Here is an 18655-nt window from a genome sequence, read left to right on the forward strand (position 1 = left end):
ACAGTGGCCCACTTCACAGGATAACTGCTATTTTGTATTTAAAACTAAAGACCCGCGTCTGGGTTTAAAAGATATATTGTAAATGAATCATGATTGCTGTCAAAGAGTGTGTTTCTGTGACGAACAGAAACTCATTTGCAAGATGGCTGCTTTGAATTTTGCCTCCATTTAAAACGATATCGCTTCATGTTCTAGGGATAGTCCTCTGTCTTTTTCCATGCTTGAGTCGCTTCTCCCCTGCGCCCATGCCTCGCAGCTTGTTGCGCGCATGCGCACCGAAGAACACGTGGCTGTTCGCGCGAGTTAGCAATGGCGGCTGATAGCAGCGACCCCGTCTCAACTGGGCCCTGCTTCGCCTTCAGCCCAGGCGGCGGGCGGGACCTGCTTGCCCTGTCCTCGGCGGACGGCCGGGTGCGGGTCTGGGAGACGCGCACCGGCGCCCTGCGACAGGAGTATGTGCCCTCCGCTCACCTCAGCGCCGCCTGCACCTGCCTGTGCTGGTCACCCGGGGGCAGGCCGGGGGCCGACAAGGTAAGAGCGGGTTCGGCACTGGGTGCGGAGACAGCGTGAATACTTGTAAACCTCCGCCTGATGAGTTTGCGGGCAGCGTTAAGCTCCCTGAAGAGTTGTAATGCGGGTGTTGACACACACGTCAGATTGGTCCCTAGCTCACTCTACACGTGCTTCTTTCTGCAACTTCAGACCGGTTCCTATAAGACCCCGTACCCCGCTGGTGGGCTGTTACTGCTTCTTGAAACATTTTCAAGAACTGTCGTCTGTCCCCTCCAGTTGTCAACTACCTTCACAAGACTTAGCCCACCACATGTCAAGCACGTGTAGAATGCTTGTGAACGCATTAATGCTCCCTCCCTCGTGGAACTATGCTGCTACGTTTCACTGCCCATAGTCTATTTAATACATTTTAAATGAAATTGCTTTAAGATTCTGTCTACTGTCGCACCAAAACTATTACTGGCAACGGTATTGTCCATCCTTATTAAGGCGATTCTCTAGTTGTGACTTACTGTACACTCCCTTGTTAAAAGCGATTGCACTGATCCGTTTTCTGGGCTCTAGAGATTCCATTTATTTGTCCATATGCTGCCGTAAAACAGGGACCCGTTGTGCAAGTTCTATGACAGCTGCTCTTACCTAGCAAAAGTATAGGTTACGATCTCCAGAAAAAACGTAGAACCTCTCAGTGGGAGTTTACGGTGTCTAATCGTACGAGAAGAGCCTCTGCTTTATCATCAGTGTTGGATTTCTTGTATGGGGTTGCCATTATACACTACTGATGCAAGATTAAAATCTTTTTCATCGCTTTCCCTCCCTGTGATGCCTAGGTCTTTTATATTGTCCCCCATAGTTCATCGAAACACTTAAAGGGTATTGGCAAAGACCTATACATATTGTCCAGTTTGTTCCCCGCTTGCATATTCTGCTACAGTACACAGTTGATCACATCTGCAGACAGCCTTGACAAGAATAAGGCTGCAGAAATGATTACCTGATGATGCTGAACCAGCGTAAGTGATCTGAATAGTTTAAGGTTTAACCTTCAAATCGCTTCTTAAGCATCTCGCACAAGAATATTAAAGCATGTAGTGCAAGACTACACGTTTAGTCAGAAGTTCAAATCCAAAGAGGATGGCTTAAAACAAACATCCGATGCGAGGTTACAGATTCCTACCACCATTAAATGCAGAAGGTAAGTTTGATTCTCCTTAACAGCATCTAAAGATTTAAAACAAAAGAGTAAAAGCAATCCATTTGAAAGTCCTCTCAGGACGAGTCCATGGGTAAAAAGAGAAAAAGAGAAAAAATTATTTAATTCAGTAAAGGATTACTGGCCAACTGCATAAAAGCAGCTGCATCAGTAAAAAGGCAGTCCAAGATAGAGATTTAAGGGATGCTTATAAAATCATAGGAAAATAGTTGTTACCTCTCAAAGGAAGAGAAAGATAAAACCAATTCAATGCATTAAAAGGAAAAGGGTATGGCATCGAGTGGATGTGTGTCCCATACAAAAAAATAGTTGCACAATTCCCCCTCTTTGGGGTTTCATCTTATTTAGTCCTTATGACACCTTAATGACGTGGTGTCACTCCAGTAGTCAGTCCATCGTATGATTAGTCTACGTGTGTAGCCACCGAATACATTTTAGTTACTCCTCCATTCTTCCCCAAGCACTTAATAGGAACGACTTGGCTTTCCGGGCCTTACATGTTTGTCAACGGTAAGAAATGTACAATGTAACATACTTTGGCATCGGGTTAGTTGATTTTCCCACGAGCCATCTCACAGTGAACTTCAAAAGAATGACCTTTGTATGTAAGGAAGTATGCACAGAACAAATAATGCAGCATTTGCAGAAATGCCAATGAATCATTATGCTTGCTACGGGAAAATTTGTAGATCAAGAAAGCATATGTTTAAAGCTTAATTCATACATCAGCATTACATTAAATTTAATTATATTCAAATATAATGCATCAAATATCATAAGAAAAGAATAAAACATGTTTTGCCAGTGTATTACATGAAATTGACTAACGTTAGCAATGGCCTACTGCCACTTTTTTCAATATCTGTATATGTAAATTATTCTTAAAACCATTTTACTAAAATCATTTTCAATTGTTATAATTATTAGGGTGTCTATCACATCTTGTAAACTTCAATTTCCTAATTACATTTATCGCATAATTGCACCACAATCTATGTATAATGCATTTGCAATGAAAGGCAATAGAATCGGGCCTTCTCTTTAAATTCATTAGTTTTTATCAGTGCGTGAATAGTAAAACACCATTTCATGGCCAATTATTTTATGAAAATCTATTAATAAGCTTTATAACTATTTAGAAATGTATTCTCCTTTTCTAACCCTTTCAAGCATACTTTTACGGTGCTATCTCTTCTGGACTCTGTTGCTGTATTTCTTCGTTCATTTTGTGAAATTTGCACATTCACGTTTTTGTGCCTAAATGGGTAGAAATTTTTTGAAATTTTAGCCGTTTCAGTACTTACACAGAGACCAGCTCTCGAAGCCCCAAGAAAATGTGTTTAAATGTTCTCGGGCTGCACCAATGTAAGCTGCTGTTTTTGGCAAAATAGTTACTGTTAAAGCTTTTGTTAATTAATTATACCCAGCACACACACTTCACAAATGTATTGCTGTTTTTTAACCTCACATGTTACTTTGTGTACATTTTACCAGGATTGCTTTTCTCCGGTTACTAGCATTTGTAGCTGCAAATATTTAAACGTTACCCTTATTTTTCTTTTTAATATTTTCTTACTGGTTGTTTCCATCTCAGTCGTCTTTTTATTTCAACAGTGTTTTACTTTGTATTTTTCAGATTATTGATTAGTGTCAAACAGATTTGCTTTACATTGAGTGCTTCATTTGGTACATACAACTTTTGTTATAGATCTACTGGTCAACTTTGAATGCTCTATATGCATGATGATGGCTTGAGGTTGTAATCCAATTAAATGTGGAAAAGAGGATGAGGAAGAGGCATACAATACATAAGCAATTGTTCAGAAATTGATCCTGATGCAATTTTGTATTTGCTGCATGGTCCTTGAATTGGAGGAGTGCTTTTGTGGCCTATATCAAGTTGCTTGGAGGTGGAGTCATGTCTCGGGTCATTGGAAAAGATGTTCTAATGAAAAGGTGCAGAGAGTCGCTTGAATATTACAGCTGTGTCTGCAGTGCGGAGATGGATTTGAGTTTGCAGTTTCGGGGGATGTTAATGAAGCGTTGACACCAAAATACAGGAATAGTGTACTTTGAGCTCATAGAATCTTGTGGGGTCACCATTTAGTATGTCTGATATCTATAGTGGGGACCAGATGGTTGATCTGTGAGAAGCTAAAGAGTGTTTAAATGTAATACTTTTTAAAGTAGTAGTATTGAATCCTTGAAGGAAGCAGTATTACTGAGGGCAACAAAGCGCTGCAAGTTTAAGAATAGTGGAAGTATATCTTCAGAAGTATGCTCTCGCATATGGTGGGATTATTTGTTCTAATATTATGGTCCAAATAAGAGGGCAATTAGAATAGCTCAAGGGACGAAAACTAAATGTATAGCCAGGCTGCAAGTAACATGCACCTGGAAAAGAAATAGCATAATGGGCTTGTGAAATATTGACATAAATCTGGGCAACTTTCATAGCTGGAATTTGCATCAGTCTTGATCCAGTGAGTTTCATTATTTTTGTGTTTGAATCTGTTTTATTAAGTTTTAAACAAGATTAAGTAGACTTTTTACCAGGGTAAGATACATTTCCATTAACATACAAATACAGCATGCAGAACATTAGCGAGTCCTTGTATGTTAGAGTGCATAGTTCATAGTATTGCCATATTCAGTGGAAAAGAAGTCACATAATCTGAGAATGACAATATGTGCCTGATAAGTGATAACACATTAATTAACGGGCAAGATGATCATGATGGACCAATTGAATGAATAAAGGAATATTTGTAGAGCGCATGGTTACTCCGAGGCATCCCAGCGCTAAAAGGCACTCTGTAAGCTACGAAAGAATTACTGGAAGAGGAAGGTTTTCACTAATTTTCTGAACGTAAGATGATCTGGTTCAGAACCTATGTGCAGTGTCATACTGTTCCAAAGTCTGGCCCCATTATATGAAAACATTCGACCTCCGCTACGAGCACGTTTGATCTTAGGCACACAGATTAAACCTTTCCTCCCTGACCTAAGATTACGATAGGGAACGTACAGCTGATTCCAAGGGCGGGCCCATTCCTGCCAATGATTTATGAATAATTCAAAGCGCTTTAAATTGTACTCTTTGCTTGACCGGAAGTCAATGAAGGATGTCAAGGGCCGGCCTAGCCGAGGAACGTTTAGGAATGTTCATCAGCATGCGTGCTGCACAATTATGTACAATTTGGAGTCTTTTGATCGTGACCCGAGGGGCTCCCAGATATAACGCATTGGCGTAGTCCAGCCGCGACAATACAATGGCTTGTACAAGTAGTCGTCTTGCTGCTAAATCTTCTGAGCAATCCATAACGGTTTACTGCTACTTTACGCGATTGCTCTCTAAAATCCAAGTTGCAATCAATCCAGACTCCTAAACACTTGACTCGACTTTTTGGGGCCGGGGGGGGGGGGGCACCCAAGCAGTTAGGCCACAGATGGTCAATTTTAGAGGGAGCGGATTTCCCGAAAAACATGAGCGCAGTTTTGGAACCATTAAGCTTCAAGAAGGAGCTGCTCATCCAATCAAAGACCTTCTGAAGGCAAGTTGCCAAATCAGGGTCTGAGCGATTGGATCAATTGAGTATCGTCGGCATAAGAAACAACCTGTACCCCAAATGGGAGGACTGCGTCTGCCAACGAACTCATGTAGACATTAAACATCGTGGGTCTCAGGGAAGATCCCTGAGGGACCCCACAAGTCAGCGAAATAGGCTTAGACGAACACTCTCCTTCAAAAACCGTAAAAACCCTACTTTGGCGAAAGGAATGGAGCCAACCCAGTCACTCCAGCATCACTCAATCTTTGAATCATGAGATGATAGTTGACAGTATCGAAGGCTGCGCTGAGATCCAACAGGATAAGGGCGGTGCAGCCTCCACTGTCAAGGGTTTTCCTGATTTCTTCTGTAGCCGTCAAAATGGCTGTTTCTGTTCCTTGTTGAGGTCTGAAGCCAGTCTGGGTAACATGAAGGCGCTTATTATTTTCCAAAAAAGCAGATAAAATCGCATTAATATATTTCTCTGCTAATTTGCTGACCCCTGGCAGCAAGGAGATTGGGCGGGTAGGACTCGCAGCATGCAGTGTAACAATTGATTCCGAGAGGCTTGTCATCTCATCGTGTGCCCAGTGTGAAATGTCATTTCAGGTCTCCGCATCCTCGTTCCTTTTCCCCGCAGTGTCTGGGGGACCTGGATCATGATGATCCTCATTTTGAAAATTATGAGGTCATGGTGTTCTACTTGGCAGTGATGGGGTATTTACGCAGCCTTAAAGTATCCTCCCTGTGCAGCGCTCTCGGCATGGGCCCATACCAGGAGCGCCTGCATCCTGGCCGCTAGCTGCGGGGGCTCAGGTGAATTCCAATGGCGAGTGATAAGGCGTTGAGCTGTCAGCATGCCCAAATCAAGGAAGCGGTAGGTGACCCTGTGCCTCATCTTGTGAGATTCATAGTTTGAGCCTTAATTGGTGTCTTGCTAGTGTGGAAAGGAAGTTGGAAATTGATGTGCGCCTCATCTTGTGAGATTCATAGTTTGAGCCTTAATTGGTGTCTTGCTAGTGTGGAAAGGAAGTTGGAAATTGATTTGCAGAAAGTTGTATCAGTCAGAGGTGATGTGTGTAATACCAGTGGGGAGCACTGTTTTTCTGATGAACTACGACTGACCACTTATTGTGGGTATATGGTTAAGAGAATAGTTGTGAGGGAGAGATTAGGATTGAAATAACTTTGAAAGCCATGGATGAATGTTTTGGTAAGGTTTAGCAATAGACTGTTTGGTTTTCTCATTCATAGGATATTGAGGCAATCGCTGTGGTGACCAGGGTGACATTTGAGTCTAACATATTTACAGTTATAATTTGAGTCTCATCAGCAGCAAGGTGGTAAGAAACAGGAGGATTTTTTTTGATACAGCTATGGAGAGCGAGCTTAAGGATGTCATAGACTGAATGCTAGTTGAAGGTCATCGTTTGAAGTGATGTGTGCAGATTGGGTATCACAGTATGTTTAACGAGGACAATTGAGAGGTTATTAGAAGTTCTTGGAAGAGCAGTGATGCCAGACTTGACCCAGTGGTCATGAGTATGTTGGCGTCACTTGTCCAAAGGCCGCTGCGTTCAAGGTGAATGGGGATGGAAGAGACGTTTTTTGGGATATTCATGTCAAATAAATATGTACATTGGCGTAACCCCGGTATGGAAGCATTGTTACACTGTACAGCACAGTTTAACTGGAGTGTAAAACAATTCACGAACATATACCTTGTATATTAATAGGACTAGTTTGAATGTGGGGCCAAGTCTACCTTTCCTGAAAACTGATGATCTAATCCTTGAAGAGGTGGGTTTTTAGTTTCTTTGTAAATGTCGGAGTAGATTGGCTTATTTGAAGTGAGAGATTTGGTGAAAGTTGTCCTTGAACAATCTGTTATACATAGGGCCAACTATAGATTGTTGTAGATTATAATAGAGATATTTGGGGGTCAGAGATAAGAGCTTGGAGCAGCCAATGTATAATGTTGTGGTGAGACTAGTTTGATTAAATCATAGGTGTGGTAGTGTAAAAGGGCTTGGTGTTGTGAAGTGAGAGGTGCAGTAGTTTTAGAGACTAAGGACAGGCTGGGCTCCTTTGAGCATAGGTAAGGGACTGGGGTAAATGTAGTCTAAGGGTAGCATGATATGGGACCTCCTGACCGGTTGAGGCTTCCCTTGGTAGAAGGTAACACTATCCTAAGCTGCGAGAGATGGTTGCCTCATGCATAATGCTTACAGTCTTGGGTGCACATTGAGAGAAGGGGTATTATATCTGGATTCATGTGGATTTGCAATGCTGAAGGCATAGATATCGTCCAACATTTCTAGAGGTCTGTGTTTCTAGTCTTCAGTCTATGAATGGCTAATGTAGTCTGGTTTCAAGAGTAGGAATTGCGAAGGGCGTACAAACGTGGCAAGCATGTTGAGGGGATTTTGATTGAGTAATGCATTTGTTCCCATGCTTACATGATATTTTTGGGAAATGATCCAGAGAATGGATGTAGTTTGTCATAATTTCCATCCAGAAATAGTAGCTCCGTTCTGTTCGTTATGTTATCTGACACGATCATTGTTGATTAGTTGTAATTTTGAGGATGGTAAAGTTTTTGTTTTGTGTCAAACTGTATTTTGAATTATGAGTAGAGGGCAAGATGGCAAGTTAAAGTTGTTTACGGTAGCATCAGTGTCACCAAGGACAAAGTGATGGGAAAGATATAAAGCATACTGGTGCCGCGGTTGTTGACAGGTAACCGTCTTGTAGGTAGCGATAGCATACTCTAGTCCGAATGAGTTCTAGAAAATACATGATGGTCTCAGGAAATATTGTTTGTTGTGCAAAAGGGCATTTAATAGATTATGAGCCTTTGGGCTGAAAAGGGCAGGAGAAGGTTTGCTAGAAAAAATTAGGAGCAGTGACTGTAACCAAAAGTTATGGTTAGAGAAAGTTATGTCTGGGTCACCAAAGAATTACACAATAAGTTGGCTTCTGCAGACTGTGTGCTATGTGGGAATGGGGCAATGGTTATGCAGCTCTTGAGAACTGCTTCCTACTCCCTCCTCATTGGTGCTATGTTCCCACCAGCTTTTATCTCAGGCAGTCTGCCATCAGTTGAGCTTTGTGAAGGAGTTTTTCACAGTCAACCCTGGAGGGGGCTTCATCCAGTTTCGACACATTGAAATATTGGGACTGAAATTGTGCCAGAGGAAATTTTAGCAATGGTCCAATGTTCTGTCGTATGTCCAGGGTTACACCTCACCTCTCTATCCATCGCGTAGATTTTCTTTGTGAAGTTAATGCAAACATTACCAATTCTGTGGCTTGGTCCAGATAAGCAAGTAGAGTGCCTTATGTTGACTAAAACATTAAAGACGACATCACACCTGCATCTTCTTTTATTACAAGATCGGTTTCTAAACCTAAAGCTTTCAGAATTCTCAGAGGGTCTAATAAAACTTGTCTTAATTTTAGCACCCCTAAGGATGAGACAGTTGTACATTGACAGTGCTATCCCGTTGGCGCTTTTGATGCGGTCAATCTGAAGTGAAAATTGCGATTGACCACATAGGTGTATTTTAATGTCATACCATAATTGTTTGTGTATTATGTATTGGAATCTTTGAATGTGCCATGCAAGACACCCTGGACTGAATTCCACAGGTTTTCTTTTTTTAAGAAACAAATGCTGTTTTCTAGGTTTTAGTGGGGAATGTTTTAAAATATACCATTTGTTTAAAGACAAACCTGAAGCAGCAATAGACGATAAGACGGGTAAAACAATTCTTACTGTGTTGCATGCATTTTCATGCTACGTGACTTAATAAAATTTCCTGTGCACACCCTACCTGTATGAATCCTGCCCTTTATCAAATAGTTCCATGTGTTTTAGTTTGGATGCCTACACCAAAGAACTTGTACAGATCAGCATAGCAGTAACACCCATTCTCAATCGCAATTCCCAGACACATGGAAACATGCCACTGTTATGCTCCTGCTCAAGAAAGCATCCGCTCTGACCCAGCCACGTTTTCGAACTACAAACCCATCTCTCTCCTACCATACCTGGCAAAGGTCTTGGAGAAACTAATAAACCAATGCCTCACCGACCACCACAGCAACCACCAGCGTCTCAGCTCCATGCAGTTTGTATTCGGGCCCAACAACAGTACTGAAACAGCTTTCATCACCACAGAGGGCATCCTCATGGTTCTTGAGAGGAGGCACAGCAGACCTCATTGTCCTGGACCTCTCTGCAGCATTTGATACAGACCTGCACCCAATCTGGCTCCTGCACGAGATTGGCATCCAGAAACCCGCTGGATCTGCTCCTTAACGGGTAGAACACAACCGATCAGCCTTGTGTCTTACTCCTAGGAAGCCTGCAAACTCATCTGCGGAGTGCCTCACGGCTCAGCGATCAGACCAATGTTCTACAACACATATTTGATCCCTCTGGACAATAATATCCAAGCACACTACATTGTCTTCACTTATATTGACTACGCACAACTCCTACTCTTCCTCTCCGACAAGACCCCCAGCACCTGAAATAAGTTCACTGCCTGCATGACTGAAGTTTTTAACTGGATGGAAGACAACTGTGTCAAGCTCAAAACAGACCAGACAGTAGTAGTTATCTTCAGCATGAACACCTCACCATGGGAATCCAACTGTGGGCCGGCCGTACTCTGACCCAGCACCCATGCTAGGAACCTCTGAATAATCATCGACAGCAAACTGGACTTGACCGCACAAGTCAACACTGTCACTACATCCTGCTTCCACACCCTGAAGATGCTGAGGAAGACCCCAATGGCTCCTGAAAAACTGTCACTTGTGCCCTAGTCTCCAGCAGGTTGGACTACAGGAACAAACTAACAGCAAAAGGCAGTTGTAACTAAAGTCCACTTCACCAGTGGCTGATTACTTATATTTCATAAGTAACATGCTTACATCCTCCAAGGATCCACTCCCCAAGAAACCCCACCCAATTAATAAACAAATACTGCAGTAGGTAGAGCAATCAAAATGTAGTCCAATGTCAAACAAATCACAGATGTAATATCAACACTGCAGTGTCCAAAATCGGAATATATGCATTATTAATAAAATGTACTATTTACTTTACCGGTTGCTTCATTTGCGAGTGAGGTACATTGCGTACAAGAGGTAGAATACTTAAGAAATGGGAACTTGATAAGATCATTGACGTGGAGGTCCTTACAAGAATCATGAGAATTTGGATCTCTGTAGAAGTCCTGTTGCAAGGAAGAAACACGTTGGTTGGGCTCAACATTTATTGTGGAAGATGCAGTAATAAAGTTAATTGGAATGTATATCTGTTTCTTAGAATCAGTGAATTGTATGCAGAATACATATATTCAGATTTTGGACACTGTAGTGTTATTACATTTGTGATTTGTTTGGTGTTTCCGGCTACCTTTTCAGTGCTCCCCTTATTGCTGTATTTATGTACTACATGAACACCCTCTATATCAGAATCACAATGCATCTCACTAGAAGACTACAGATCGTCCAGAACTCAGCAGCCAGCTTCATCCACAACCGTCCACAGAGAACTTTCATCTCAACACACCTCCTGGAACTCCCCTGGCTCCTGATACGTAAACATGCTCATTTCATACTCCTCTCACACACATTCAGGGCTCTAAGCAACTCGGGTCCCAGTTCCCCGAACAGACACATTTCTTTCCACAAACCACCCAGACAACTCCACTTTACAGGAATCCTACTCGTGCACATCCCACACACAGAACTAGATCAGAAGGGCAGGCGTTCTTGCCTCGCTCCTAAAGCATGGAACTGCCTTCCACTCCACATCAGAGCTGCCCTCTCTTTTCTAAAATTCCACCAGAAGGACTTAACTTTCCAATTTATCAACCTACCATAGGCATGGCTAAGCACATACACCTGCTCAACATCAGGATATTCTTACAGGTGATTTTACGCTTTACTGATATAACTAACATAACACTGTTTTCTTTAATTTACCAATTTTCACAGTTACAACACAAAGTAGAGGCTGACTTAATTTCAAGCAAGGTATTTTATAGTAAGACAGTGCATCCTAAATAAGCAGTTAAAGCCTGTGTTTGGACAAGATTTTACAACGCATCATAACATGGTTGACTGACTTGGCAGGTTGAGGGAGAAAACGTGGACAAAACCCATACTATATTCTTTTGTGATCGTAGCTACTCTCTAGCTCCTGTGGGAGGGTAGAGGGATTGCAGAGAATTCACATCAGACTGAAGTAATACATACATGGACAGTAGATTTTTCTAGACTTGTCTACATATGGGTCCGGAGCAATAAGCATCGTTCTGTAACCAAGCTTTAAATGTCAGCGGGGGCCCCTAAACTAAGCCATTGCCACCCTTACTTTTTCCTGGAGTTGAGCCTTGACATCATACCTCCTGCCTAATTTAAGGAGTTTTGCAACGTATTTGAGCAAAGTCTACTAAGATTCCCCCTCACCAGAGCAGTCTCCACTTTGACCATGTACTAAAGTCAGTTCACCAAAACTCTGAAGATGGGGGTGCATGAGGAATGTGGGAGGTGGCGGGGGGAGATGTCAGGGTGTAAGCGGGGGTAGGGTGTACGGGGAGGTGTGGCACACCAATGCCAGATCAAAGGAACCAACCCCAGTCTGAGCACAATATGAGCACATGCCATTCAAGAACAGGCGAAACATTTTCACCACTGGAATATTTTAGTTCATTCTGTCTGTGTATAATGGCATTCTTAAAATCAAATATGTATGTTCCCTTCTCAGAATGTCAATTTAGGGGTGTTAGCCCATGAATAGTTTCTGCACATCTACAGCATCAAGGCACACATTTTTCATTGCATATACTTATGAATGTTTTTAGAAAGACTGTAAAACCAAGCCCATTCCATAAATGCTGTCACCAGTCCAACAGCCCGCTGTCATATAATTTTACACACGTCCTCCATTTCCATTGAGCAGTCTCCGTTTTAAATGGATAAAAGTGACGGTGCAGCCGTCCCAGCTAGTCATGTAAATGTGACCTGTGACTGCATATCCTTTGATTGGACTTGGTTGACTGGCATATGCAAGTCAGCCATTTGAAATCTGTTCCGTTTACAGTACACTATTGTATCCATTCTGACAGTAGATTCTAGTGTGGGTAAAGCTGCTTTGAAAAATCTATGCAACTGCTTTTCTTCCTTGGAAGAGTTAGCACGAATCTGCAATGACTCTTCCTATTTTCTATTGCGACAGAGCTGTCAGTTATGAGGGGTGTGCTTGCTACTCTATATGTGAGTATTCTCAATAAGGATGGCATCTTTCCAGCAAAATCTAAACCAGCTCCTAATGTCTGATACTAATTTGACATTACATCCACCCTCTCCAGCAGGAGTTGTTGGCCCAAAGTGACATTGGTGATAATAAAGCAGTGATCTGTAGTTTTCTGCTTCCACTGCAAGAGGTGAACCCAATCTATCTTCTCAGCTAACACGTACTTGAGCATGAATGCAAATTGAACTTCAGCCTTTACATTTTTTATTAAAGTCCTTCCTATGCCCACCTTTTGGGAACTCTATAGTTGTACGTTTTTTAAGCCCTGGATATGCTCATTCAATATTTTCATTAGGTACCGCAACCTCCCATATTGTCCCATCACACACGTCTTCTGAGTTTAATATTATATTTCTCTTTTTTTCCTCGTGAGAACTGTGTACTCTTTCCAAAGCCTTGATCAGGTCAAACACATACAGGTTAACTCAAATTGAGAAAGGGGGGGCTGTCCAGACCCACAGGTCGCAGCTATATTCTGTACAAATGTCGAGCAACAATAATAATTGGTGCCTTTGGGTACCCCTTATAATCTCAATAGTTTCTTATGGTTGGCCATGTGTCAGTTTGTAATTCTCTCGTAATGTCGATTGTAGCACCTCATCCACATGTAGCGCCTTAGTTAAGCCTACGTGATCCCATCGCCATAAGCTAGAACTCTGCCCTGAGACAAACGGCAGTAGAGGATGCTAAACTAGTCTTGTACACTTAAAGCAACAGCCGTTGTGCTTAAAACATGCATGGCTATATTAAAAGGATTTTGCCTTAATCCAGTCGTCAATTCTCTGTTTCCATACACCTGTTTGCTTGGAGATCAGTATACAGGGGATCTCCTGAGAAGTTTCTTATACACACATTCCTCCCCTCATTTTTCTCTTAAAATCTGCTTCATTTATCTACCAGAACTGATAAAATTCTTCAATTCCATGCTACAACTTCATGGATGACATTCAAATCATGCTAAAAATTGATCACTCGAAATACCCGCAGGAACCTGGACTGGATAACTACCTCTATGCCATAGATAAATGGATATTGAATATTCACCTAAAGCTTAACACTGTGACAGATGATAACCTGCAGACGGCGCAAACATCGTACTACAGATACATGCTGCAGGAACGTGACGCCCCCAACCATCTTGAGAGGTGAGGAAGTTAGACATGATCATGACTCCAACTATCTACATCTCATGTGAACAAAGTCCCAAGAAGCACTTTATTTGCCACGTAAACCATACCCTGAATCTTTCCCTAAGTTACCTTCAAAAGTTGCAGGCCATTCTCATGCTTCACTTGCAATATTGACTAAGGCAGTGTCATCTACCGTAGTACCCCCAGATTAATTAAACTTAAATTACACCAATTCAGAACGCAGCAACAAAATTACTCCTTCGGCTTAGTTAATGCATCACCAGTCATACTGGGACTCCAGTTCACAGGGGTCACGAAGATCAATGTGCAAAGCACTGTGCATAGTAGTACATAGAACGTCTAAGGGAAATGCACCATTTTACCTTCAAATAAAATGTAACTGCAAAAACAAAACTGACTTATCTGCTCCAGTCTAATCCCTCGGATAGTCATCCTACCCTACAGCAGAAACCATCAGAGGATGTTCTATGTAGATTTAAGCAGCAAACCATAGGAAGTCTCTACTGACCAGGATCCGCTGCGTACAAGAACACCCAACGTTAAGTAGAGAGGTGGACCCTGTTTGTTCCCAAGATAGTCACTCCTGATAACCAATTCCCTGTAATATTATAGTCCTGACTACAACTTTCTGTAAGCTGTTTCTTAAAATTCCATGGCCACCCCAAGTCACGTAGGTCCTGTATGGTCTGCGCTTTCATCAGTCAGGGGGTCACAAATACAATTGTAGCCAATTCAGGCTGCAGCATAAACACCCATCCCGACTGGGTACAGGTAAATCGACATGAGATTGAATGACCTCAGACTGCTCTGAGTCTGTGTCCTATCCCAGTTAGTGCAACTGAAAGACTATAAAGTAAGCATACTGTAGAAAGTTGTGGAGAACGGCTCTGGCCGATATGACTCTAACTTGGTCCGACAATGCAGGTCCCGCTTGCTATATACTCTGAGCATCAATTATCTCCCTACAATGTTGGTCAAATAGGATGACTGTATTACAGTCCACCCAGGCAGATGTTTGACACTCTTCCATACTCCATACCGGTGCAACCATATAATATTGTAGCATAGTCGACCTTAATGCAGCAACCGACACAGAAGAGGGGCTAGGCTGTCTTCTATAATAACTACAAATACCACAAAGACTTACAGGCCGAAATAGTGGCCGGCAACATATCTCAGAGTGCAAGGTGTGTATCTGTCCCTCGCACTATTACAAAAACATGCAATAGAACCAGTTCCCGTGCCTCATCAAGGCCCAGGGGTCTATTCCCTCTATTTTCTAATTCCAAAAAAGGACTGCTCTCTCAGGCCTATACTTGACCTCAGACACTAAACCTTTACATCCAATCAGACCACTTCCACAAGGTCACTCTCCAACAGGTGCTTCCACTACTTCAGCAAGGCGAATTTCTCTCCACTCTAGATCTAAAGGATGCCTACTTCCATATTTCCATTCATCCCGTTCACAGGAAACATCTCAGGTTCGTGGGAGATGGTCAGAACTACCAATTCAAAGTTCTCCCATTCGAAGTCACCACAGCACAAAGAGCCTTTACCAAATGCCTCGCAGTGGTGGCAGCCCACTTAAGAAGACAGCACATTCATGTCTTCCCTTAACTGGATGTCTGGCTTATAAAAGCAAAATCACACAGCATAATTCAACCACTTCACAGTTTAGGATTCAACCTTGATAAATCCCATCTCCAACCGTCCAACATACAACAATACTTAGGGGCTACAATAAACACTTCCAGAGCTCTGGCATATCCCAGTCCAGTCAGGATAAGCACCATCAAAGTTCTAGTCCAAAGATTTCAACCTCAACATCAACATTCACTACCAGCGTGAGTGTTCATGCAATTAATAGGGATGATGGCCTCTTGCATTCTCCTCGTCCCTTATGTAAGACTCCAGATGCGTCCCCAACAGGAGTGTTTAGCACGTCAGTAGAACCAGGCTCAAGGTCAGCTGACAGATCTGGTGTTGGTAGACGACCGCACCCATCGCTAACTGCAGTGGTGGAACACTCAAAACCTTTCCGTTCATTCCTCGACCCGGTCCCACAGGCAGTGCTAACGGACTCATCGCTCACCGGCTGGGGAGCTCATCTTCAAACCCCTACCTTTCAGGGTATCTGGACCCCCCCAACAAAAACAATTCCACATCGACTACCTGGAATTATTAGCAACCTTCCTAGCGTTGAAATTGTTTCAACTACACCTCCTAGGGAAAGCTGTCCTACCTAGTCCGTACAGACATGACAGCAATGTATTACATAAAGAAGCAAGGGGTGGGCACAATTTCTGCAGCTTTCACACATTGCTCACAGCATATGGAGATGGACCATTTCTCAAAAAGATATATCTCCTTGCAGAACACCTACCAGGAGACCACAATCCGATCGCAGATCTGCTCAGCCGTCAAACACAACAGATCCACGAATGGGAACTTCATCCTCAAGTTCTTCTTCCATTCTTTCGTATGTGAGGACACCCAGAAATAGATCTGTTCGCCACACATCAAAAAGCAAAATGCAAAAACTTCGCGTCCAGGTATCCACACCCATTGTCCAAAGGCAATGTGCTATGGATGAACTGTTCAGGCAAATTTGCTTACGCTTTTACGCCTCTCCCACTCATTCCGTTAAGTGGTTCGGAAACTCACAGCATTCCCTCACAATGATCCTCGTTGCTCCAACATGGGCAAGATAGCCATGGTTCACAACCCTATTGGAACGATCGGTAGTTCCTCATCAAAATCTACGTCTCTCAACCAGGCTTCTCACTCAGAACCATGGAGAGATGTGACATCCAGATCCCAATCAACTCAACCTTGCGATCTGGCACCTAAGATCTTAGTTTGGCTACCTTAACCTCCCGCCAGACTGTATGAACGTTATTAAAGAGGCTAGGCATCCTATTACTCGGGCATGCTATGCAGCAAAATGGAAACGATTTGTCTTTTATTGTACACATAACAATCAACCCACTAGATGCTTCCATTCAAAACCTCATCTGTTACCTCTTGCATCTGCAACAATGTAACCTCGCATATACACCTATTGGGCTACATCTAGCTGCCATAGCAGCCTATTTACAAAACAGACACTTGTCTTTGTTTTGAGTTCCTGCTATCAAAGCTTTTATGGAAGGACTTAAAAGGATAATTCCACCAAGAGTTCCACCCTCTCTGGTGTGGAACCTAAACGTGGTCCTTACCAGACTCCTGGGTCCCCCCTTTTGAACCTCTCCACATATGCGAACTACAGTACCTCACTTGGAAAGTGCCATTTTTAATCGCTATCACATCTCTGAGTTAGTGAACTCCAGGCATTAGCCATACAAGAACCATTTTTACAAATCAATCATAACCGTGGTTCTTAGGACGAACCCTAAATTCCTACCCAAAGTAGTATCTGCCTTCCATCTAAACCAGTCTGTTGAACTTCCAGTGTTTTTCCGTCAACCAGACTCAGTAGCAGAACAAGCTCTACACACCTTAGATGTTAAAAGAGCAATACTCTACTACATTGAGAGAACAAAATCCTTTAGGAAAACCAAACCACTCTTTGTGGCTTTCTCCCACCTCATAAAGGTAATCCCATATCCAAAGCAGGGATTTCAAGGTGGATTGTTAAATGCATACAAATATGCTACATCAAAGCCAAACGCACCATTCCCCCTAGAGCTCATTCTACACGCAAACTAGGGGTTTCTATGGCATTCTTGGGAAACATTCCCCTAGATGACATATGCAAAGCAGCAACTTGGGCTACACCACACACTTCACAAAACACTATTGTGTATAAGTACAGGCAAAACAACAAACTAGTGTGGGCCAGGCTGTATTAAAGACACTATTTCAAACTACTGCAACAGATACAGGTAGCCACCGCTAAGGAGGTAACTGCTGTATAGTCTATACAAAAGTATACAATCTGCTGCTCATATACCTCAAACGGAAAAATGCTACTTACCAGTATACATCTGTTCTTGGCATGTAGAGCTGCAGATTTGTATACGCCCACCTGCCTCCCCCGGATACCTCCATCTGTTCCAGTATTATCTTAATTAGATAAATTACACATGAACATCTTTCTACTTCTCACTAATCCATCATAACCCTGCGTGATAAAAATAATCTGGGGATTGAGTCGATGCCCATGCGCACTGTCGACCTAAGGAGGAGTACCCTGCTTCATGACTACAAAGACTTCTTCCAAGACAAAAACAAGGTGCAAACATCCGAGCCAAACACCAGATGGCCATCTATGCAAAAGTATACAAATCTGCAGCTCTACATGCCAAGCACAGATGCATACTGGTAAGTAGCATTTTCCTTTCCAAGCACACACTATATGGTGTAACATGCTACCCGTGTAGGCAAGTGCTTCACCACCCCGTCCATGGGTAGTATGTGTTATATACATAATTTAAATACTGCATGAACAGCTATTGTATTAATACATTTCAGGTCCCTCAAACATACTGGCACCTATTATACAATCTGGTAGTCTCTGGCTAGTGTAAGTTTTCCTCCTTTCTATGACAACAGCATCTTTGTGTTGTAAGGAATTGGTGTCAGTGGAGCTAGTAACACAGTTGGTTGTATACTGCTAGCCTCTCCCAACTTCGAAAACTTTACTGGTGAAGTGGCTGCAGCCTTTCTGCTGGCACATACCAAACATCCCAGATCACTCCTTACGATTTCCCAACCTGTACGGACCCACTGCTTAAATGACACCCTTTTTGTTACATTTTGCACAGATTGGCATCTCACTGCATAGTATTCTTCAGCATCTAGAAATCCGAGCTAGACATCTTCAAAGAAATATATCTTTATTCCTGATTGCGGCCTTACACGCTCATTATCCAGAAGTGCCTCCTGTGAG

General features: G+C 42.6%; 1 protein-coding gene across 1 annotated transcript in view; it reads left to right on the forward strand.

Moving 5' to 3' along the window:
* Nucleotides 1-254: 254 nt before the first annotated feature.
* WDR43 (WD repeat domain 43) overlaps nucleotides 255-18655 on the forward strand; it is a 366881-nt gene continuing 348480 nt past the window's right edge. The window contains exon 1 of the mRNA XM_085610376.1: nucleotides 255-531. Within this exon, the coding sequence (XP_085466502.1) occupies nucleotides 310-531 (222 nt within the window). The 5' untranslated portion in view covers nucleotides 255-309. The remainder of the gene's footprint in view (nucleotides 532-18655) is intronic.

Source organism: Triturus cristatus, chromosome 6 (genome assembly GCF_964204655.1).
Source record: "Triturus cristatus chromosome 6, aTriCri1.1, whole genome shotgun sequence".
NCBI lineage: Eukaryota > Metazoa > Chordata > Amphibia > Caudata > Salamandridae > Triturus > Triturus cristatus.